Source organism: Cydia fagiglandana, chromosome 7 (assembly GCF_963556715.1).
Source record: "Cydia fagiglandana chromosome 7, ilCydFagi1.1, whole genome shotgun sequence".
Taxonomy (NCBI): domain Eukaryota; kingdom Metazoa; phylum Arthropoda; class Insecta; order Lepidoptera; family Tortricidae; genus Cydia; species Cydia fagiglandana.
This window is the reverse complement of record NC_085938.1, coordinates 18,382,240-18,408,224: the sequence shown is the minus strand read 5'-3', so window position 1 is coordinate 18,408,224 and position 25,985 is coordinate 18,382,240. Positions and strand designations below refer to the sequence as shown.

Sequence of the window (25,985 nt, the reverse complement as noted above, 5' to 3'; positions counted from 1 at the left end):
CCGGGTACTCGTCGTATTACGCCCGGCTCGCCACCCTACAGCTCCGCCATATCGGCCTTCGGGGCCCCACCGGGGAACGGCGACAACACCGACTGATAGTTTATAAATCTTATCCGATGGTCCGTTAAGAGGGTCAGCACACGGAGCGGCGTAGTCGGGAAGCATTCTCGACCTTCACACCACCTAATCAATCTTTTCTGATCCAGTCACGTGATACACGCTGTCAGCGCCGCGCCTAGTAGACGGCGGGGTCGGGGTAGAGCGTGAGCGGCGCGGGCGGGAGGGGGTGCGGGGGCGGGCCTCAGGAGGGCGGCGCGGCGGGGAGGAGGGACTCGCGCGACGCGCGCAGCGAGGGGAGGGAGGGGAGGGAGGGCAGCGTGGGCAGGTTGGGGAGGGAGCGCGCCGCGCGCGCGTCCAGCGCCAGCAGCGACCGGATGTCCGCCTCCAGCGGGTCCGCGCTGCAACACAAACAACATACTACACTGTGATACAAGTGGGCTACGTTGGTCATTACCAGGGATGTAGCGGATATTCGCTTCCGCGGAACATCCGCATAAAATCTATGCAGAGCATCCGCATCATGCGGATGTCGACCGAGTCGGTAACGGGGACGTATTAGCGGCGGCACCGGCGGCGCAAAGGCTAGGTAATTTCGTTATTATATACCGGGTGTGGCCTGTAACACGAGCAAATAATTAAAACATAGATTGTACTCCCCAAACGGTGACACTTTTGTTCAACAACTTTTAAAAATTATGAAGTATTTAAAGTTCCTATTCTTCATACAAAATAAATATTATCTTCAATGAACGCCATCGCCACGCCATATCATTGTGATTGAGGTTGCTTGTCAAGCCTTAAACATAACAAAATTCGGAATAGATTGCGTCTTAGAATAAACTTTAAAGTGTATTAAAAATCAAACCACAAGTTATTTTTTAAAGTCGCTGAACAAATGTTGGTCGGTATGAGGAGTACAGCCTACAGTTTAATTTTTTGCTCGTATTACAGGCCACAGGCTGTATAACGAAATCGTCTAGAGCCCGAGAAGTCGGCAAAGTTATTGTTTATTAAATAAAACGCACCTATATTATTGCTTAAATACTAAACGTTTCGTTTTTTAAATTAAAAATGCTAAAAAGGTAATATTTGACTTTTTTTAAGTACCAAATCTTGACATCCGCGTCCGCGGATGTGAGGCTTGAAATATCCGCATCCGCGGATGTCAAAAAATCTGCATCCGCAACATCCCTGATCATTACACACGTCACGAGGTGATACTGTGCTCGCGAGCTGGAAGCGGACGAGCAATAAGAAAGCCGATGTGTGTAACAACCGATGCACACGCGTTTTATACAACGTTTTTCATTACAGTTGTGAGAATAAAATCGCCAGTCTGTGTTGTAAAATCTACTCCAACAATTTAATAAGGCTCCGTTTCCATGCATATTATTAGAAATCAGTTACCTTCTCAAATCAGTCGGATTATATCATTTATTACCTAATGCTCTAGTTTCCTAGGATAGCGGTGCCGTCATATAGCGGCCGTCTCCATACAAATACTGCGACATCCATATTTAGCCGTATTATTTAGTATGGAGACGGCCGCTATATGACGGCACCGCTATCCTAGGAAAACCGATCTTAACAGGTGGTAAGTACATTACGATACAAGAGCGAAAAATAGGAAATTCGCAACGAGTATCGACAAAGTGAAACATGACCAAAGGAGTATTTTAAATCAACACAAGTTGCGAATTATTTTTTCACACGTGTATTGTACAACGTTTTACAGTATATATGGCTCTTAACATTTTTGACATAGACACGTAATTATTGTCCTTAATCCCACCCTAAGGGCCACTTGCACCATCCCACTAACTCGGGGTTAAGCGGTTAAACCGCTAACCGTGTGTCAAATTATACTGGTAACCACGGTAACTCCATATTTAACCTGTTAATCCCGGGTTAGAGAAATGGTGCAAGTGGCCCTAAGGCGGTAAAGTAGCACCATATGTACTGTAATAATTGTAATGAAAAAGCGCGTATATTTAATATTTAGTTTAGTCGGTACTATTACTAGCCATAGACTAGGAATTCTCTAGACCGAGTTTAGAGCAATGATTTCATGCAACCGATGATGCCAAAAATGCGGGGGTGCGCGGGACGAGGTGAGCGAAGTCCCGTGTCGTGATCGGTCCGTTCAAAGACACGGACGTCACACAAAGACACTTTCGACTCGAACATGGAGTAAAATTACCGTATGCGGGGCAGAGGGGGGAGCGCGACTATGCTCAGCCTGGAGGATGTTTTGTCCGTGTTACTAGCACTAATACATATAATACTTGTGTGAAATGGCCGGTACGTACCTGATGTGGTAGACCGTGGGAGCTTGCGCTTCGACCGCGACGCTGACCAGCGTGTCGGAGCAGCGGCGGGCGGGCTGCTCCCTGTGCGCGGCGCCGGCGGGCTGCTCCCTCTGCGCGGAGCCGGCGGGCGGCGCGGGCGCGGGCGGCGCGAGGCGGCGGCGCGGGTCGGCGCGGTAGGACTCGAAGCCGCCGCTCTCGTCCTCCTCGTGGTAGGCCGCCGGCACCGGCACCGGCTCGATGTTCGCTACCACCTTACGATTAAAGTAAACGTATTACGTTAACTTCGGTTCCTAGTGACACGATATCGAATCAAAAATTAAACCTTTTTTTTAATTATCAACTGATCGGCAATTGGCTCTAGTCACACCTGATGAAAAATGAAGAGAGAGCCTAAGATTGAACTCACCGGTTCAGTAATAGCCTATTCACTCTAGCTTTAAAGAGACCGATGTCATATTTCTCAGGGAATACAGATGACGGGAGCGCATTCCATTCCTTAGCCGTCCTTATCAAAAAAGACGAGGCAAATCGTTTTGTACGGACAAATGAAACATTAACCAAGAACGAGTGCATTCGCTCCCCGCGCCTGGACTTAAAACTTCAAAATTGTTTTTTTTCTACTCGCCGACTGTAATTCTTGAATTAAAATTTCGTATACTAAACTGCGTTTAGGCACTTTTTCTCCAATATGCTCGGAAATGTTCACCTTACTGTAGCAAAAATAGTACGGGAAGTTCTTCGTTAATGTCAAACTCTAACTAAAAAACATCAAACTATCGCTGTCCTGTTCTAGCGGACGGGAAGTAAAAAAACACTACAGTAATAACTTATTACTGTAGTGTTTTTTACTTTTTAATAATAAAAAACGCAAACAGCCAATTATTATTGCCGTGAGCCGCTTCTACACGACCCGATCAGTTATCATTTCACGTGTATGATCGTGCGAATACTGCTTAATAAAATCAAAGATTATTTTTATATTTTTTTTTAAATCTCATCCGTGTTCATAAAGCTTACATAGTTTGTCAAAGGACTTTCTCATTTCAAACAGAGACAAAGAGAATCATACTATCTTTGTCTTACACTAGTACTAGCACCCAAAAGAAAAGGATGGGTGTAGTTTTCCTGGTTCTTACTGACTGAAAAGTTGGTTTGACAAACTATATTGCGCAATTATATTGAATGAACGAATATTGAATGGTACTGAATGGCAGAATAAGTTTGTGCCTTTAACTTTTAAAAATTAACTAAAGAGGGAAATTGTTTTTGACATTTTGGATGTGAAGGTTTGATTTGAGTGATGCTTGATGCTTAAATAATAATTATTTTAGCTTATTTCCTCGCATGTTTGGAGAAAAGCACTATATATGCCTCGGCAGGAATAGCAATTCGTGGATTCGTCTTCTTTGTCGGACTCCGCTTCGCGTCGTCCGACAAAATCGAAACTCATCCACGAATTGCCCTTTCCCGGCCTCTGCAATAATGTACTATTAATGTCTGGGCTCCCAACTCGACTATATAATTCGTTTCGGAACGGTTTAGTCGACTATAATGAAATTGACCAATCACAGCTCACCGCCGTCAAGAGAACTAAATGAAACCATACCTCAAATTAATTATTTATTTTAGGTTGTATAGTAGAAACAATTGCTTCATAAGTCAGAAACGCGCAAGTGACACCCTTAACATAGTAACATCCGTAAACTACGAAAATCAACGTTGCTTTGTTAGTCCCCATAAGCTACGGTAGCCAATATCAAAAAAAAAACTGACAAAAAATTATATTTAGCGCGGAGCATGTACCAAGGCCTCATGAGTTACGAGAAGGTGTCGTTGACCAGCCCGCCGGGCCGCGTACCAGTATGAAGGTATCGCGGCTGTTCGCATATCATAGCTGTATAAGTACTTTTAGTTTGGTTTGTTTGTATGATTCTGAGTAGACAATAGCTATAGCACCTGAACCACCGCTACTACAATGTTTCATTGTTATCATCATCTGTCATTGGTGACAGTTTGCTACAGCAATGAGTATCATTTAAAACATAAAAATCAATAAAAAGTCTTTTTTGCCGCAACTTTTTCCTTAAAAAATAAAATTAGATTATTTATAGGACCAATTTCTTGTTTAAAAAAAAAGAAATGTCAAAACCATTCATTCAGTAACTTCATTCGATCCACGCTTAAGGCGTTTTTTACTTTTGTAGCTGTTTCTGATTTTATAGCAAAATCGCTTCTAAGTTTTAGTCGGTTTTAAGCAAACAACAGAAAAACGCCTCATAAAAATAAAATAAATAAAGTTTTATTTCAGGCAACACGTACAGTCTGTAACTGTATTTTGATATGGGTGTACAGTTGTACACCCATATCAAAATACAGTTATAATTGTTATAAAGTTACAAAGCCAAATAATATAAACAAAATAAAATAAAAGTTAAACAATTAAAATAGTATTACACTATTTTTTGTTCCCGTTTTGGTGCACGGAAAGCCAGTGCCTAAACATATTACAACTAATGTTGCGATACACCGACATGAGAATGGTGTTTTGCGAGCGGCGCATTCCCTCCCAAAAAGAATCTATACGCGCGCGTACCACTGCAGTCATAAAAGTGATAAAAAAGTAAAAAAGGCGGGATCGGAAAATACTCACTGAATTGGATAGTGTAAATTGAGTTTGACTAAAAAATACATGAAACACATACATATCTACGCTCGCTATAAAAATGAGTTCTTCTAATGAAGAAAATTATATTCTTAACGCTGACGCCTACCGAAATTCAAGAGACAGTACAGGCCAGGCTAGTAATTTGCTACCAGAGAAATCGCGGGCTAGTACTTATAGTTATGCAAATGTTTTCTTATTTCCTCGCAGTAGTCGTGAAAAGCACTATGTAATGCCTCGGCCGGAAACGCTAAAGATGATGGACTCGTATTATTCGAGGGTCTCCACTAACGTGTCGGCCCTCAAACTCACTCGTCCATCTTTTAGCGGTTTTCCGTCCTCTCCTACAATTTACTATTGTTTTCTCGTAGAAAAAGTATACACAACAAAGTAAAGTAAGTATACAATAGTGATACAATCAAGATTTTCAATCTCGTATCTCACTTAGGCAACTCAGCACTGAAAAGCTCTCTATTATATCACGATTGTATAAAATACTATTAACTAAAACAGACCCGTAAAGTTATATGAATGAGGGGATAAGTCCGTACCTGTCCGTGCGCGATGGCGCGGCGCGCCGTGCGCGGCGGGGAGTGGTGCGGAATGGGCATCTTCTCCGGCGCGTTCTGGATCAGCAGTATCCTGCAATACGGTATTCTCTTACTAGTCATATCAGGTTCTTTTTTACAACTGTCAAAACGATTTGCTAAGATTTTATAATTTATTAATTTATATGATATCAAAAAGAATAGATAGTATAGAGGGGTCCTGTGAGTCCTGTCATAGTAAATTTCTTAGTCACAGTAAATTGACTGTCATCTATCGACACACGACTAAAACTCAAAACGAAAACGTATAAAGTTATCAAAAAAATTTATGTGTAAATGATTTTATTGTTTTTATATCATTTTGATCCATGTTTATTCACTGATATCCATGTGTTAAAATTGTTAAATATGAAACGGTGTCGTCACGCCATTTAGCCGAGCATAGGCTAAAGGTGTGTGCGGCATCTATCCGAGAATGACTTTTTCTTGATTTCCGAGGCACGTTTTTTCCTTAGACTTTATTCATCTTATACGAAGTCACATAATATATGTCTTTGATGATATGAAACATTACACAATGACGTCACGGTCAACTCGCCTACTTTTTATATTTCTATTCGATTCATTAAATAGAACTTGTGTTTAAAATCGGAAAAAAATCGTCTTATTTAAGTGTAGGCGTAATTGTGTATGTGCGCTAATTGTCCCGAGGATTTTTACGGTGATGCTCTCAAACGCGGCTTCCATTTTTCCGCTCACTATAATAACGCCATTAGTCTCTAAGGACAATTAACTTAGTGACAGAATGGCAAGACTAAGTAGTCTAATTAGATTGTGCAGTTAAGCCTAATGTGACTTTGTTGCGTGATGATTGATACGCATCCTGTTAAAAAAACCGGCCAAGTGCGAGTCGGACTCGCGTTCCAAGGGGGCTATTGATAAATTACGTCATTTCAAATTGGGGGGACGGGTCTGGACATCGGATGTTGTTAGCATGATTTAGGAGTAAACGGGGTCATTCGAAGCATGACTTTTGGATGATTTTAGGGGGGGGGGGGGTCAAAAATCGATGACGTAATTAAATGGACAGCCCCAAGGGTTCCGTTTATAAGTCCGACTCACGCTTGACTGCACATGTCTAATAGGTTTTCCTGTCATCTATAGGCAAAGAACTATTTTGTGTATTGTTTCAAAATTTTAGACCCAAAAGTTTCGGAGATAAAGGGGGGGGAAGGTCATTTTTTGGCTGTTTTCTTAAATAACTTCGAACCTATGTACTTTAAAATTACAAAATAACTTGTCCATCTTTGGGTCACTAATTGACATATGTGTACCAAATTTCAACTTAATTGGTCCAGTAGTTTCCGAGAAAATAGGCCGTGACAGACGGACAGACAGACAGACGCACGAGTGATCCTATAATGGTTCCATTTTTTTTCCTTTCGAGGTACGGCACCCTAAAAAACCGGACAAGTGCGAGTCGGACTCACCCACCGAGGGTTCAGTACTTTTTAGTATTTTTTTGTTATAGCGGCAACAGAAATACATCATCTGTAAAAATTTCAACTGTCTAGCTATAACGGTTCATGAGATACAGCCTGGTGACAGACGGTAGGACGGACGGACGGACAGCGGAGTCTTAGTAATAGGGTCCCATTTTACCCTTTGGGTACGGAACCCTAAAAAGAGTATTTATTACCTATTGTGGGCGCGCCAACGATTACACAGATGCAGGTACTGACGACACTGGAACCCCACGGCGTAAGATGTCCGTGTTTGGGTCACTAATTTACATATGTGTATCAAATTTCAACTTAATTGGTCCAGTATTTTCCGAGAAAATAGGCTGTGACAGACGGACAGACAGACCAGACGCACGAGTGATCCTATAAGGGTTCCGTTTTTAGGGTTCCGTACCCAAAGGGTAAAACGGGACCCTATTACTGAGACTTCGCTGTCCGTCTGTCTGTCACCAGGCTGTATCTCACGAACCGTGATAGCTAGACAGTTGAAATTTTCACAGATGATGTATTTCTGTTGCCGCTATAACAACAAATACTAAAAACAGAATAAAATAAAGATTTAAATGGGGCTCCCATACAACAAACGTGATTTTTGACCAAAGTTAAGCAACGTCGGGGGTGGTCAGTACTTGGATGGGTGACCGTTTTTTTTTGCTTTTTTTTGTTTTTTTTTTTTTGCATTATGGTACGGAACCCTTCGTGCGCGAGTCCGACTCGCACTTGCCCGGTTTTTTCCTTTTGAGGTACAGTCGCCATCACGTATATCGGAACGGCCAAGGTGTTCACAATATCTGAACACGCAGTCTAAGGCCCTGGCAATAGAGGCGTGTTCAGATATTTGTGAGCGCCTTAGCTGCTCCGATATATCTCATGGCGACTGTACGGAACCCTAAAAAGAGTATTTATTACCTATTGTGGGCGCGCCAACGATTACACAGATGCAGGTACTGACGACACTGGATGTACATGAACACAGCTCCGCCCGTGAACCCCACGGCGACTACCACCAGCTTCGTCCAGAATGGCCACGCTGAAATAAAGAAAATAGGGTTTTATAGTTCGTTCTTTTAGCATTAGAAATAAGTTAAACAATCTTGATGTGTCTTTTAATTGAGAAACACATTTTAAAAATAAGTTACGGCAAATATGTAACAATTATGAATCTAATACGATCTTTTATATTGTTCTGCTTTCATAAGTAATAGTTATTGATTTTTAAAAAGCGTTTTTCAATTAAAAGACATGCCAAGATCGCTTACCTTCTTTCAAGTTCTTTCTAATGCTAAAAACACGAACTTTAGTTAAAATGTTTAAGATTTTTGTTACAATATTTAAGAAATAAACTATTGAAACGAATTGTATAGATTATTGATATTTACGAATAAATCAATTCTATTCTATTCTATTGTATAGATTGAATTCATACTACATCTCGCCGCCGACAATATCTCGCCGAGAGATAGACTACCAGTCTTTTTCTAATTGTATTAATTCAAAAGGTAGTCTATCTTGTGGCGAGATACTGTCGCGGCAAGCATGTGCTAGGCGGCAGACTTGACTAGGGAATACAACCGGTAAATATTTAGTATGAGGAATTTACCGATATTTTCTATAGAATATTTTATCGGTTTGCTTTTCCTACACTTGACACATCTTACACACTTTCAAGAGATATGTGACGTTCCACGGGTAAAGGTACCTTTTCGCGGTTGGCGCTTACGTCACGTAACACCGCATTAGTATTGGAGCGTCGAACCGCGATAAGGTACGTTTACTTGTGGAATGTCACATATAGCCTATTCTACATACAACAAGAGAAGACAATAATATTGGAATACATATTATGTATAAGTACAGCAGGCAGGAGTCATCGCATAATAAACTAAACCACAAGGTTCATTCACCTACAGCCGATCTACGTGTAACATGTCTGTACATTTAATACCACAATGTTAACTGACAATAAGCAACTTTATTGCAAACACATAAGGTCTACCTATCCACTCTATCCAGTTTAGTGTTGCTCTTAGTATGTAATGAAAGATGGTGACATTTGAAGGTGACCTAGGTCAGGTTGGTAAAAAACCCGAGGTAAATTTCAAAGAAATAGTCCACGCCTGACATTTCCAGCGTAGATGAAGAATGGCCGCAGTCTTTGTTACAAAAAGCATGTTACCTATGAGTCCACGATGCACCTCTTCCACAGCCCGTTCTATGAGCACGAATAGACACCACATGACGCAGAGAGCGGCGACGCAGTGGCATAATACAGCGCAGGAGAGACGCCGGCGCTCCACGCCTGACGTTTCCAGCGTACATGAAGAATGGCCGCAGTCTTTGTTACAAAGAGCATGTTACCTATGATTCCACGATGCACCTCTTCCACAGCCCGTTCTATGAGCACGAATAGACTCCACATGACGCAGAGAGCGCTGACGCAGTGGAATAAGACAGCGCAGCAGAGACGCCGGCGCTCCACGCCTGACATTGCCAGCGTAGATGAAGAATGGCCGCAATCTTTGTTACAAAGAGCATGTTACCTATTATGAGTCCACGATGCACCTCTTCCACAGCCCGTTCTATGAGCACGAATAGACTCCACATGACGCAGAGAGCGCTGACGCAGTGGAATAAGACAGCGCAGCAGAGACGCCGGCGCTCCACGCCTGACATTGCCAGCGTAGATGAAGAATGGCCGCAGTCTTTGTTACAAAGAGCATGTTACCTATGAGTCCATGATGCACCTCTTCTACAGCCCGTTCTATGAGCACGAATAGACTCCACATGACGCAGAGAGCGGCGACGCAGTGGAATAAGACAGCGCAGCAGAGACGCCGACGCTCCACACCTGACATTTCCAGCGTAGATGAAGAATGGCCGCAGTCTTTGTTACAAAGAGCGTTACCTGAGTCCACGATGCACCTCTTCTACAGCCCGTTCTATGAGCACGAATAGACTCCCCATGACGCAGAGAGCGGCCACACAGTGGAATAAGACAGCGCAGCAGAGACGCCGGCGCTCCACGCCTGACATTTCCAGCGTACATGAAGAATGTCCGCAGTCTTTGTTACAAAGAGCATGTTACCTATGAGTCCACGATGCACCTCTTCTACAGCCCGTTCTATCAGCACGAATAGACTCCACATGACGCAGAGAGCGGCGACGCAGTGGAATAAGACAGCGCAGCAGAGACGCCGGCGCTCCACGCCTGACATTTCCAGCAACCGCCACTGTAAAAAACACAAGACATTTAATAAGGTGAACATTTACTCTATCGCATTAAACTTTAAAGTCTCATTGACTAGGGTACCACAATACATATGAACTTGTTAGCAATATAGGTCGGATCCAGCTTTAGAGCGGACCCCAGACTTCCATAAGCCGTGGCAAAAACGCGAGGAAGATGATGATGATTGATGATGGACCAGACCCCGCGAAGAGCCAAATTACGTATATAGGCGTGAGAAAAGTAAGAGGATCCGTAGAGGCCCTCAGGTCAACAATTTAAAGACCTCCTGATCTAATCCACTGGTAGCTATTTACCCGTTACATAATTAAACGAACTTCGTGCGACAGAAAAGAAAATCCTATGATTGCACCTTTTTTTTTCTACGATAAAATTCATTTTATTCCAATCGTGCTTAACTTGTTGGAGAGAAAATTACATCAAAGTAATAGACGGATGATATGTAAAATAAAATAGACAAAGACCTAAATGTATAGAAGATATATAAATCCCTTTATTTCCGTGTTTAACTCAAGGACAACATACAGTTATTAAATGTTTCATACACATAAATCTTCCTTATGACATCGTTAGTGTTACAAGGTCAACTATTTTACGAACGTCAGCGTTTCTAAATAAATAATTACCTATACAGATCTGCATAGTGGCACGTACAACGCGTTTGAACTTAATTTTTTGATGAATGCATTGAATCCAAACCGTCACTTTTGTCGATATCTTTAACAATAAAGGGGCCCACTAATTACCAGTTCGCCGGACGATATCAGCCTGTCCGTTAAACGCAAAATTTGACAACCAACAACTTGAACAACTGTAATCTGTGGGCCCCTTAAGTGTTCCGTGAAGAAAGTTTTGAATGAATGGATGAAAATAAAAATATTTATTTTCAGGCAACTATTGGCACATAGATAAATACCTTAAAACTAGCATATATATTATTATAAAATATATCTTAAAACTAAAAACACACAATTATGATTAGTTTTGTACGGAACACTAAAAACGACTGTCGGAATTTATGATATTTAAATTTACCAAACGTACATTTTTGTAAAAGCTCTTTCTATGATGTTTCAGCTCTTTCTATGGTCGTCCTAAATACCGTTGGGCAGATAGAGTGGAGGCAGATCTCCGTGAGCTCGGCGTCGGCGAAAGCTGGCGGGATACCGCTCTGGACGGGACCGATCAAAGTGGCGAGCTCTTGTATTGGAGGCCAAGACTCATTTTGGGTCACCGCGCCAACCAAATAAGTAAGTAAGTATGATGTTTCATCCACTAAACAATATTACAAGTAACATAGTAGACATCGTTTCTACTAACAATTGCGCTACTAATCTACTAATCTAATTGTCACCGACGAGACGGGTTTTCCTCATACGACGCATAATTTTTTATTTGGCGGAGATAAGTAATTCTAGGTCTCCCTTCTTCTTTTCAATCCTGCCTTCCAGGATGTTTAGGAAAAAGTTATCATGCCGTATAAGGTAATTAAAAGACTGGCACAAGAAGGAAATGATTGGCAATTACTCCACCGACAAGACCAAAGCTCTTAAGTTATGACGATGATGATGATGATAAACGAAACAGAATACCTAACAACAAAAAAATACCATTGTTTAATAATTCTAAGTAAATTTTCATACTGTATAAATAATAGTACTAGGTACAGAACTCACTCTTTAGCCCCCCCCCCCCCCCGCACATCTAGCGTCTTTCGAGCGTCGGCGTCTGTCGGCGTCTGGCCAGCGCTATGGAAAATGACGTCGCTGCGCAGTTGCGTCGACGCTGCGTCGAGCAGCGGCCATAGAATTGTAGACGCCGACGCTCGAAAGACGCTAGATGTGGGGGGGGGCCTTAACAAAACGCGTCTGTTTATTACGATCAGGACAGATATGGCCGCTAGGTGGCGACAGCGCCACGCGCGGCTTATAGCGAACCCCAAAATTGGGGTCGAACGGATGTACTTTTAGCTACCTGTAGCAAAGCGACGAAATTGCGGAGTGAGACACGCCTAACTGTATTAAATTTGTAGGTATTAGAAACTGTTTCAAACACAGTAGGTACCTACCTACACACTAGTCTAGTAGTATCAAACAGTTATAGACGTTATAGTACGAGCATTAATACGTGACGTTAATCCCGTATCGAACATTATCAATAATCGCTCGTAACAGTTAATTTCTATACGTATAATTATAATTCACTAAGGCGCAGTTGGTCACGTGCGTTCAAAATGAAATATCGACTATTTAGACGATTGCGCGATCACGCGAACTAATTAAAACCTCTAGCTGTTCTTAACCTCTTATTTAACTCTTAAGGCATACCTTATCAGTACATTCTTAACGATTTTTAAATAAGTGCAGTCAATAATGTTAACACAATGTTAACCATAGGTTACGTGGTGAGTTAAAAAAATTATTCAACTCATCCACTTCATTAAAATCTAGCTTTGATGTATAACTACACTATGTTATCTATTATTGCATTATCTATTGTTTCTTGTTACAATTACAACATAATCTTCCCATAGGTCTATTCATACAGATTGCATACTGAAGAATCAATTCGATATAACTACACTCGCATCCAGAATTAGAAAGAAGAATGGACACGGACAGTGTAGCGAATGTGTATTTTTATTAAAAGCTTTTACATTTATTTAACGTAGTTTCACCTTCTGAATCATATTTTTATACTAAAAAATATATCAGTGTATTCTAATTATGTATACCAGTATAATTTGATTAACTAGTCCTAATAACTTTAGGTCACTTCATTCGCCATGAAACGCCTAATACTTTCAGCTGAAAATTCATAACAATAATATAATCAATGTAATACTTAGGTTGGTTTCCTATAATATTGCATTAGAATACAGTTGTAGCTGTCCACTTACTAATGGTGTTTAATTTACGGAAAGGGTTTTCCTAGTAATTTGCATTACTTTAATAACAATAATAACTATTATGGTACTTGTTTTACCCATTCTGACCTCGCATGCAACAGTTATTCCCTATATGGATTAGATAACTCTGTAGAAATAAGTGAATTATTTTATTTTTTATTGTCTGTTGACCTTCCAACCCGTAGAGGAAATTGGGCCTTATTTGAGTTAGTCCAGTTTCCTTCACCGAAAATATTAAATGATATTTCGCACGTAAGGACCAACTTTAAAATTTTTAAGGTTTGTAAATGTCATTTTTAAAAAGATACAGCGTGATAATGATAAACATGCATACTTTTTATCAAATTTCTGTTATAATAGTGTCTGTACTTATTGCCTTCAAAGTATTTCACTCGTAAAAATTAAACTGATGAGCTCAAATTCGAGGGGTTACTAACTACCCTACCGAAGAGTTCCAGTATTCATCTTCATGGTTCCATCATCTATCATCACTAACATCAGATCAGATCGATGGCACCAAATTAATGTATTGCCATATAGATTAAATATACCTACTTGCAAAAGTTTCATATTAATAAAACTATTCGACTTTCAAGGTGTTATTGCATTGTACGTTATTTATTTACAACTGAAGTTAATATAAGCCTATAAACATATATGGCTTAGCCGATAATGTAGTTAATGAGTCATATTTATCGCACTATATGTATTTATAATTATAATGCTTGGTTGATATTCAATTTTATATGTACTTAGTAGAAATCATTAAATTTTCTCGTAAAAGTCGTAAAGATAATAATGTAAGGTAAATAATGACTAATTATATTTATTACAAAAAGCTATTGTATTTTAAAAGGTCTACGCTACAACAGACACCACAACTTTTTAGGCTCAAGGGTAAAAAAGGGGCCCCATTACTAAGACTCCACTGTTCGTCTGTCTGTCATCAGACTATATCTAATGAACCGTGATAGTTGATAGACAGTTGAAACTTCCACCCAAAGTCTGAAAGAGGACCCTGGGCTCAGAAGCAGCAGCTTAGAATGCAACCGGCATTAAACTATATGATGAGAGAGAAAGTGAAATGTTCGTTTCGTATAATCTAACAGTCACCATTTTGAACAAACAAATTGGATAACATTTAAAATATCTAAGCGCTCCTAACAACGGTTTCACCTAGTATTGACTATAATATCCATTAGATATAGAATATACGACTTATGACTTCACAATAAAAAAAAAATCACTAGAAATATAATCGATCTATTTTAGCGTCTTAAAGGCTCATAGCTGTGTGCCTCGCCATCGCCGTGGCTTAGCGCCAAATATATACCTACGATATCCAATTCCATATAAGCATTAGGTATATAAGCTTTTGTGCGGTATTAATATTAATGGCTAACATCACTCAAATATCTTTGAATCGTTCACTTCATTCAGGTCTTATTGAGTTCATTCAAAAAGTTTTATATAATAGATTACGAGCTTATGAGTTATGACCCATTTGAATAAATGATGACTTTTTTACAAACTTTTTTAAGTAATGGCGTAAAGGTTAACGTTGGACCGGATTACAAAAATTGAATAGAGGGGTAAGTCATACATATAAATAAATGCATACACATGTTCTGTGTTGAAATCTCGTTCGGGCCCCTGAAAATATTAGTTACTCGACCAAGATTCCAAGATTCGTCAAATTTTACAAGTAAAATTGCATCTCGGGAGGGCTAGCGCTCATTGTAAACGCTTCTGGCTCCTCTACATTATCGGCGATGACTGCGACTGGCGGGCACGATAGTGTAGAGGACATATTCGGCAGCCACTCCAGTCATCGTCTATCATCGCCTGCGATTCGTGAGTTGTCGGTTTTTTGGGCACGCATCAAAAGGGTGGTTGGTTGCTTTGTACAGGCGATCATGTGGATGCTTGCACGATGATCTTTCCGATGATAAACAATGACACTATCAACGATTACCGCCGATAGTGTAGAAGCATCAATAATGCGGTGTCTGTGTACTTGTGATAGTCAGTGGGGTACATACCTCATTGAAAGGCTTTATCTTGGTATGCATGATGAAGTTGAATTTGCACAGCTCGCAGGAGCGCGTCTCGGACGCCGTCAGCCATTGCTGTAGGCAGCTCTGGTGGACGTACTTTAGGCTCCCTGTAACAACAAGACAAGTATTGAACTTTAACTCTTAAGGGGCCCACTGATTAACAGTCCGCCGGATGGAATCGGCCTGTCAGTTGTTCAGAACTGTCAAAATTTTGTTCTATCTGACAAGCCGATACCGTCCGGTGGATTGTTAATCAGTGGGCCCCTTTAGAGCGTTTTCACATTGTCCGAACCGATGTTGGATGTCCTTTGGAGAAAACCAGATGAAAAATTGTGGCACCAAGTTCTTTTATTATTGCATTAACTCTTTCTTTTCAACAACAAACCATAATAAACAAATGTATAAAAAGACATCTTTCACATCAGTCGATGATCGCCGATTGCTGTCGCGGGCGGTCGCTGGCGTGCTGTCGCTCGTCTGTAAGGGCCCTTGTCATGGCTCCTCTACACGATGGGCCAACGCCGGCCACTCCAAGGGACCCATCCATGCGGTAGAATGAGATAGCAATATCACTTGCTCCCTCTAACGCATAAATGCGTCCCTTTTTTTTTATTCCCCACGGTTTTAGTACGTATTATGGTGGGCAACAAATAAATTCGACCAATCATAATGTCGCATTGTGTATGTTCTGTCCCTCACGGACGCACGCGTATAACACTTCTACAGGATCCTAATAGTCCGGGAGCCGGCTGCATGAAACAAACCTCATCAAAAAATAGAATATACCTACCCTGTAGAGGTACCTGACATTTAGTAGATTCCAACGCACTTGGTCGGCCTAGGCTTAACCTGGCAGATTTTGTACAAATGGCAAAAACGTTGGACAAAAATTCATCAAAAAAAACCTCATCGAAAAATAGAATGAAACTTGTATGGTAGGATACCTGACCTTGAGGACAGTAAAAAAAAAGTGGTCGGCCTCACCTTAGCCTGGCAGTTTTTGCAGTCCGACCAGATTTATTGGGTCACGTGAGAGCTACAATTTACCTCATCGAAAAATAGAATGAAACAAACGGATTATAATAGCTAAAATAAGCCTGTCGACGTATGTCTTGGTCGGCCTCACCTTAACCTGGCAGTTTTTGCAGTCCGACCAGATTTATAAAAAAATCATCAAAAATTTTTTATCGAAAAATCGTATGAAACTTGTATGGTACGATAGCTGCCTTTGAGAACAGTAAAAAAAAAGTGGTCGGCCAAATCCTGTGTTGGCAGGTTCCTGTGTCCGACCAATTTTGTGGTACCACGTGAGAGCTACAATTTACCTCATCGAAAAATAGAATGAAACAAACGGATTATAATAGCTTAAATAAGCCTGTTGATGTATGTCTTGGTCGGCCTCACCTTAACCTGGCAGTTTTTGCAATCCGGCCAAATTTATAAAAAAATCATCAAAAAAATTTATCGAAAAATCGTGTGAAACTTGTATGGTACGATAGCTGCCTTTGAGGACAGTAATAAAAAAGTGGTTGGCCAAATCCTGTGTTGGCAGGTTCCTGTGTCCGACCAATTTTGTGGTACCACGTGAGAGCTACAATTTACCTCATCGAAAAATAGAATGAAACAAACGGATTATAATACCTAAAATAAACCTGTTGACGTATGGCTTGGTCGGCCTCACCGTAGCCTGGCAGTTTTTGCAGTCCGACCAAATTTGTGATACCACGTGACAGCTAGAATAGGACCACACATGCTGTATTCCATACGCATCATGACTTTGTGTACCTATCTGATGGGCGGGCGTATATGAAACGCCTTCTTGTACGTGCAGGTGATCCAGGTATACACCAAAGCTTAGTTTTCAATCGAACACTTGTAATATAAGAGGAAAAACTGCACGTGATCCTTCCAAAATTTAAATAAATGGTAAAATGTTCCTCCACGATGTTCTCAACGGGCATCTAGACTGCGTTGGATTGCTGTCACAGTTAGGGCTCCGCGCTCCCACGCGCCGAACTCGTCACACCACACTATTCCATATTCCCTGTCATCGTACCAATTATGGCCAAAATTCTATCCTGAGTAGAATCGCACGTACCTATAATAAATCGTTCCAAAACATTGACCCTTTCTTCTCCTCCAGACGTGTTTTCAAATCACAAATTGCAAAGCAACTTTCCTGGTAGTCACGCACTATCACACCCACTTACACACATACACCCACCCACCACACACACACACACACACACACACACACACACACACACACACACACACACACACACACACACACACACACATAAATTCCAATTCCAATAAATGCATACAAACTAATAGATTCGCTCGTTTATGTAGGTACTGTATGTATGTTTATTTTACAATTTTTTATTTATTGTTTACGCAAAATTAGAGCTATACCTACTATTTTAGGATTTTTTTTCCAGTTTACAGTTATTATTAATTTTTTCTCTTTTTCCTTGTACCGTAAAGACTTACAAATTAAGTTATACGAGGGGCAAACTGAAAGTATTTAGAATAGAAAAAGCTGAAGTAATTAGGACGTTACTCTTTATTTTAATGCGTGCTTTATCTCTTTCTGACCACGCGTACAAATTTTCATTAGGATAGGATTACCCTGAAGCGCACACAGCTCATTCTTCCAATGCCTTTTTTGTATGGCGATTTTAGGTCCTCGGAGGTTTTGTATGAAATTCATGAGGTACCCATCGGGATTCAAGCTTTTTTGACACAAAATAATTTAAGCAAGATTTTTTTAACAGTGTCATATGAATACTGAGGGATATCAAAAACTACTGATATACAATTTTTTGCCAGTATTTTTTATTAACCGCACAACTGTGCGATGTAAACTTTTGACGTCACTCTTGAATGACATGCTTCTCTATGATCATCCGTTGAATAACTACAAAAGCGATTAAATGTCTAATTTAAAAAATAAACAGACGTACAAGAACTAGGCTTCATTATGAAACTATAACTTAAGCCTACTGTAACTCTGTTGTTGGCTGAGCCTACAATGAAAATCGTTATAAATAGTAATACGAGAAAATTCTTAGGTCGAAATTGGAATAACGCTCGACGTACAATTTCCAAATTGCCATCAATCCTGAAACACAGATAACGACCAAATTGCATATACCTCAAAAAAAGTATAAAGAGTTATATTTTCACAAATAATATGCCTCTTTTTGTTATATGATCTCTAAGTAGCCTTTTCTAAGAACTTTCAGAGTTGCCTACGTATTTACGATTCTTGTACAGCACAAGTTACAAGTCTACCCACAGATGATTTTTTATTATGTATAAATTACAGGAAGTTCTGTTATTGGCTATGCTATAAGTTCTCATGTTTTTTGTATATTATTTAATGTAAACGCTGTTGAACTTCTCAATAAATATAAATAAATAAAAATACTACAAGATAACCTCACATATATTAAGTGATTATCTTATTGTTATTTCTTCGACTCGCAAAGGCGTTATGTGTCCTTCAAACCATATGATCTTACACATTTCATCTCTTAATGTCCAGCCACAATGTGTTGCATCAAATTTGATGCAAGTGGATTCTGCCGCACACTGCCACATTGAATTTATGAAAGCCGCCCGTAACAAGCCATACGTCAACAGGGTTATTTTAGCTATTATAATCCGTTTGTTTCATTCAATTTTTCGATGTGGTAAATTGTAACTCTCACGTGGTACCACAAAATTGGTCGGAGACAGGAACCTGCCAACACAGGATTTGGCCGACCATTTTTTTTTACTGTTCTCAAAGGCAGCTATCGTACCATACAAGTTTCATACGATTTTTCGATATAAATTTTTTGATGATTTTTTCATAAATTTGGTCGCGCTGCAAAAACTGCCAGGTTAAGGTAAGGCCGACCAAGACATACGTCAACAGGCTTATTTTAGCTATTATAATCCGTTTGTTTCATTCTATTTTTCGATGAGGTAAATTGTAGCTCTCACGTGGTACCACAAAATTGGTCGGACAGAGGAACCTGCCAACACAGGATTTGGCCGACCACTTTTTTATTACTGTCCTCAAAGGCAGCTATCGTACCATACAAGTTTCATACGATTTTTCGATAAAAAAAAATTGGTGATTTTTTTATAAATTTGGTCGGACTGCAAAAACTGCCAGGTTAAGGTGAGGCCGACCAAGACATACGTCAACAGGCTTATTTTAGCTATTATAATCCGTTTGTTTCATTCTATTTTTCGATGAGGTAAATTGTAGCTCTTACGTGGTACCACAAAATTGGTGGGACACAGGAACCTGCCAACACAGGATTTGGCCGACCACTTTTTTTTTACTGTCCTCAAAGGCAGCTATCGTACCATACAAGTTTCATACGATTTTTCGATAAAAAAATGTTGATGATTTTTTCATAAATTTGGTCGGACTGCAAAAACTGCCAGGTTAAGGTGAGGCCGACCAAGACATACGTCAACAGGCTTATTTTAGCTATTATAATCCATTTGTTTCATTCTATTTTTCGATGAGGTAAATTGTAGCTCTCACATGGTACCACAAAATTGGTCGGACACAGGAACCTGCCAACACAGGAATTGGCCGACCATTTTTTTTTACTGTCCTCAAAGGCAGCTATCGTACCATACAAGTTTCATACGATTTTTCGATAGAAAATTTTTGAATTTTTTTTATATCTTTGGTCGGACCGCAAAAACTGCCAGGTTAAGGTGAGGCCGACCAAGACATACGTCAACAAGCTTATTTTAGCAATTATAATCCGTTTGTTTCATTCTATTTTTCGATGAGGTAAATTGTAGCTCTTACGTGGTACCACAAAATTGGTCGGACACAGGAACCTGCCAACACAGGATTTGGCCGACCACTTTTTTTTACTGTCCTCAAAGGCAGCTATCGTACCATACAAGTTTCATACGATTTTTCGATAAAAAATTTTTGATGATTTTTTTATAAATCTGGTCGGACTGCAAAAACTGCCAGGTTAAGGTGAGGCCGACCAAGACATACGTCAACAGGCTTATTTTAGCTATTATAATCCGTTTGTTTCATTCTATTTTTCGATGAGGTAAATTGTAGCTCTCACGTGGTACCACAAAATTGGTCGGACACAGGAACCTGCAAACACAGGATTTGGCCGACCATTTTTTTATTACTGTCCTCAAAGACAGCTATCGTACCATACAAGTTTCATACGATTTTTCGATAAAAAAATTTGATGATTTTTTCATAAATTTGGTCGGACTGCAAAAACTGCCAGGTTAAGGTGAGGCCGACCAAGACATACGTCAACAGGCTTATTTAAGCTATTATAATCCGTTTGTTTCATTCTATTTTTCGATGAGGTAAATTGTAGCTCTCACGTGGTACCACAAAATTGGTCGGACACAGGAACCTGCCAACACAGGATTTGGCCAACCACTTTTTTATTACTGTCCTCAAAGGCAGCTATCGTACCATACAAGTTTCACACGATTTTTCGATAAAATTTTTTTGATGATTTTTTTATAAATTTGGCCGGACTGCAAAATCTGCCAGGTTAAGGTGAGGCCGACCAAGACATACGTCAACAGGCTTATTTAAGCTATTATAATCCGTTTGTTTCATTCTATTTTTCGATGAGGTAAATTGTAGCTCTCACGTGGTACCACAAAATTGGTCGGACACAGGAACCTGCAAACACAGGATTTGGCCGACCATTTTTTTTTTACTGTCCTCAAAGGCAGCTATCGTACCATACAAGTTTCATACGATTTATCGATAAAAATGTTTTGATGATTTTTTTATAAATCTGGTCGGACTGCAAAAACTGCCAGGTTAAGGTGAGGCCGACCAAGACATACGTCAACAGGCTTATTTTAGCTATTCTAATCCGTTTGTTTCATTCTATTTTTCGATGAGGTAAATTGTAGCTCTCACGTGACCCAATAAATCTGGTCGGACTGCAAAAACTGCCAGGCTAAGGTGAGGCCGACCACTTTTTTTTTACTGTCCTCAAGGTCAGGTATCCTACCATACAAGTTTCATTCTATTTTTCGATGAGGTTTTTTTTGATGAATTTTTGTCCAACGTTTTTGCCATTTGTACAAAATCTGCCAGGTTAAGCCTAGGCCGACCAAGTGCGTTGGAATCTACTAAATGTCAGGTACCTCTACAGGGTAGGTATATTCTATTTTTTGATGAGGTTTGTTTCATGCAGCCGGCTCCCGGACTATAATACCTTCTATGGGACGCTACGAATGCGGATCTATATCTGAATCTCTAAAGTCTTTTCTCCTATCTTTGCATTCCCTCATATTGTTTGTGTTAATGATCAGTTGTCCTAACACTAAAAACCAGAGGCGTAACTAGGGGGGGGTTGGAGGGGGCAAGTGCCCCGGGCGCCGTCCAAGGGGGGGGGGGGGCCAAAATAGGCAAAAGACTACCTCTCATCCTGGTAATCTGGCCCACAGCTCAGAAAAGCAAAGAGAAAGCCGATCTTTTAGGTACTCTTTTTTGCCTAGAACTCGACCTTAAAAGACGACGGTAGCGCCCTACCGCCCACCATCCCGCAGTGCGAATACTCTATGCCAGAAACTTCTATCAAGCAGAGGGATATTCGGTAGGAGTTGCTATGCTTTCATTTTATAAGGCGAGCGGGCCGAGTGCTTCAGAGAGTTCAGAGCTGTGTTCCGTGTTAGCGCGTCTTTTCCCTCAGGGGTCTCCTGTCGGGAAGTTACCATCTTACGGACAGTCCAAGAGACTACCTATGCAAATGGATCGCTAGCCCTTTGTCCGGCAGGCGCATATATATGAGCCGTAGTAGACGGAACCTACTCCAATAGTTGCTGCTGCATATCTGTGACATGTTGTCTATCGGACGACAGTAGGTACGGGGATTCCTATATAGGCTGGTTAAAAATAACTACATTCCCGTTGCCAGGGAGGTTTTGGGATTATACTGAGCAACTTTTACTACGGGACCAACCCCGAAATCTCAAAAAAAAAAAGTTTACCCTCCCATAGAAAATGGACCAACCAAAATGTATGAACCAGCCAAATTTTTTTTTTCGCGACTGAGGGGTTGGTCCCATAGTAAAAGTTGCTCATTATAATCCCAGAACCACCCTGGCAACGGGAATGCAGTTATTTTTTAGCCACCCTGTATACAGGATGTTCTCTACCGCTCGTAGGTAAGTACAATGAGCTGTTGTCTGAAGAATTGTTTGACATGCTGCCTAGTTGCCAACGGTGACAGCTTGCCATCACTGCACCGCTCGCCGTATTAGGATAGGCAGAGTGTTTATCCTCACACCCTAGAACCTAAATGGTCGCGTACTGTGCGGTTTAAGAGGAATTCCTTCCACAGTGGTCGGGAGGAAATTTGTCGAAAAAAGGGAGCTCATTCCACAATAAATTGATTAAGTTCCTTTTTCTCGAGAGGCTACAGTATGGAGATCTCCAAAAAAGTGCATAAGTTTTAAAATGGTCGGCAACGCGCTTGTAATTCTTTTGGAGTGTAGGCGTCCATATGATGCGGTGACCACTTACCATCAGGTGGGTCGTAAACATGTTACCCACCGATGTCACAGAATAAATAATAGTACTAGGTACAGAAGACTCACTCTCTAACAAAACGCGTCTGTCACGATCAGCGCAGATATGGCCGCTAGGTGGCGACAGCGCCACGCGCGGCTTATGGCAAACCCCAAAATTGGGGTCGAACGGATGGACTTTTAACTGCCTGTAGCAAAGCGACGACATCGCGGAGTGAGCCACGCCTGCCGATGTATTAAAAAATCACATATACACTGTATTGTCTAAATTAAAAGTAAATTTTAATTTAAAAAAAGTAACCCTTTTGTAGTTCATTTCGTTTGTGTGGGGGGGGGGGCGCAAATTTGGTGCCTGCCCCTGGCGCCATATCCTCTAGCTACGCCACTGCTAAAAACCCTAATTTTGGTTTCCCTAATTATTGATTACTTATCCTAATGTTATTAAGCATATTTATTACTAACCTAACCCACTTTTTGTGGCAGCAAGTTCTAAAACCTAACCATTTTTCAGAACCTTACATTATGGAAAATTATCGTTATGATAAATTGATCGTTAGGGCATGTGCCCATTAGGACAACCAGTTAGGGCAAGCGACTGTAGGACAAACGTTTTTAGGGATTCAGAATGACACCCTACGAATGCAAGGTGCGTCGACGCATGTTTGCTTCAGACTGCGCGCTTAATTAGCGCAATTTATGCACGCATAAAGCGCGAAATCAGCTAAAAAGCGTGAGCAAACGCGGCGTGTTCATTAAATCAAACCGCTTAGCATGACTTGCGTTGTCGCGCGCGACTCCATACTTGAAGTCGCGCGACAATATGCAGGTCGTGTGACGCGGTCTGGACGCACCTTAAAGTCGTCGAGCGGTGTAGTGCCCACAGCGCTAAAACACGTAGTGTTAATGCCTACAATATTTATGTAAATTCCATGCAGGTAAGCTTTGTGCTTCATTCAGTTGAAAATTGCAATATTGCATATATATTCGGAAGATAGCAAATGGATCTCCTTGATGGAAAAACAAAAATACATCAAGTACTTGATAGACAGCAAGAAAAAGTGCCTAAGAGAAAAAAATCTGCCTTAACTTGTTAAATATGATGTACGGCATTCAAAAGGTCAAAATGAATGCCTCAGGAGTTTGCTTTATTTCATTTTATTTCTAGGTTTAGCTTTAGTTTTAATTTATAAGAAATAATGTTAATGTGTAATTATAATGAATGTTTATAATATAATAAATTTTCATGTTTCTATGATAATATATTATGTCTTTTAAGCTTCCAATGACAATGTATAAATTAAAAATACCTAGAACATTATTGAATAAATAAATTTATATACAATAACAACAGTTGTTCCTACAGTTGTGTAATTTAAAGAAAATAATATTGACTCATTTTCCCTTTAGTACAAAGATAAACATAAAGAATACTTGGAAGTACTTATTGCACAGAATAAATAATAGTACTAGGTACAGAACTCACTCTCTAACAAAACGCGTCTGTTACAATCAAGACATATATGGCCGCTAGGTGGTGACAGCGCCACGCGCGGCTTATGGCTAGCCACCAAAATTGGTGAAGAACAGATGTACTTGCAGCTACCTGTAGCAAAGCGACGAAATCACGGAGTGAGACACACATGCTTATTGTTCAATAGGGTTGTTTCTTTAATGTTTGCGTGTGTGCATTTCTCTTGTACTTGTCCGGACATGTATAGGCGCAAATGAGATGAATGGGCGAATGAGAACATAATGACATCAAAATGATTTCAAAATGTAAATTTGAACTGGCCTCCAGATCAATTGTTTTGAAATCATGAATAATTTGTTGAAACAGGTTGGATTCATTATGACATCACCATCCTAGTTTCTGATATACCTACCTAGCTACAAATTATTTTGATTATTAATTTGACTGGTTAGTACACTACTCTATGAACTTTTAAGATGTCTTAAGTTGTGTCCATATCATTAAAAATGGGTATTTAAATGTTTTAGAAATCTGTATGACATTTGAGGCAATAACAAATTTTAATTAAAAGTTAACCAACCTTTTATTTAGTAAGGAAGCATATATGAATCCAATATCCTATCCCATAAATATACCTTATTAAAGAGTTAGGGGAGGTCCAAAAGGCATAAAAATAAAGAATGCAAGCAAACAAAAAGAATTCCATGAGATGTTTCCTAATGGTTTTATGTACATGTAAACATAATTCATTTTGTATGCTTCGCAACATTTTTGAATGCATAAAGTTAAAAATTATTTTTCAAGTTAAAATAAACCTTAGAACAAGACCCTGATATTGTGTGCACACTGCATATCTTTTCATTAACACCAGCTAAAGTCAATGTCAACTATATGATGTTGTAATCTGTTTATCAAACATGCTAATCCATTTATTAAAACATAATATGCATCCAACACTATATCATGTATAGTGTACACTCAATGTATGTCACAACAAATGAATTTCATAGAATGTCCCTTACTCACGTGAATTGAATTGTTCCTAAACAACAATTTAAACAAACGTGCATTCGGATGTAAATATACTGATTGAGCAATCGACGAGAATACCAACGCGTGACGTGATTTTGTTATTTTCCATAAGCTAGCTAACATGATTAGGAACAGAGGTGCAAACTGACCTGAGCAGTAGCAGGGCGCCAGAAGCGGGTTGTGGACCTCGCTCTCGCAGTGGCAGATGCGACAGATATCTCCGCTCGAGTTGCTGCATGAGGTTCGACTGCTGTCCGACCCTCCCCGGATCACCTCTCGCCCGCAACCGCCGTTCCATTCCCAACTCTCGATTTCCGATGAATTCTTAACATTAATTTGCTGTACTGGCATTATGCTAACCAGCTCAAAAGAGCACTCATAACATTACAGAATTACAAAAAACTAAACTCGCACTCGCATCGGATATCGACAAAGCAACCATCCGGATACATGACACTGGCTTCAATAACACTACCCTTTTAAGTAAATAAATCTTTTTGCGAAGAGTTAAAATATTAACAGTAAAGACGAATTACATTTCATGTAATTATCATTGCTTTACACGAAAATATCAATAAAAATTATTAGTTACTCGTCTACTGTCAAACCCGATC

At 40.1% G+C, this 25,985-nt stretch overlaps 1 protein-coding gene across 1 annotated transcript; it reads right to left on the bottom strand.

Annotated features, from left to right (window-relative positions):
- Positions 1 to 230: 230 nt before the first annotated feature.
- On the bottom strand, positions 231 to 25,983 carry LOC134666354 (E3 ubiquitin-protein ligase MARCHF8-like). Its single transcript, XM_063523499.1, is given in 9 exon segments — positions 231 to 458; positions 2,370 to 2,411; positions 2,459 to 2,509; positions 2,511 to 2,620; positions 5,583 to 5,673; positions 8,012 to 8,132; positions 10,188 to 10,332; positions 15,300 to 15,421; positions 25,521 to 25,983. Coding segments are annotated over 9 exon segments (1,041 nt in total). The 5' UTR covers positions 25,723 to 25,983; the 3' UTR covers positions 231 to 301.
- Positions 25,984 to 25,985: the final 2 nt, after the last annotated feature.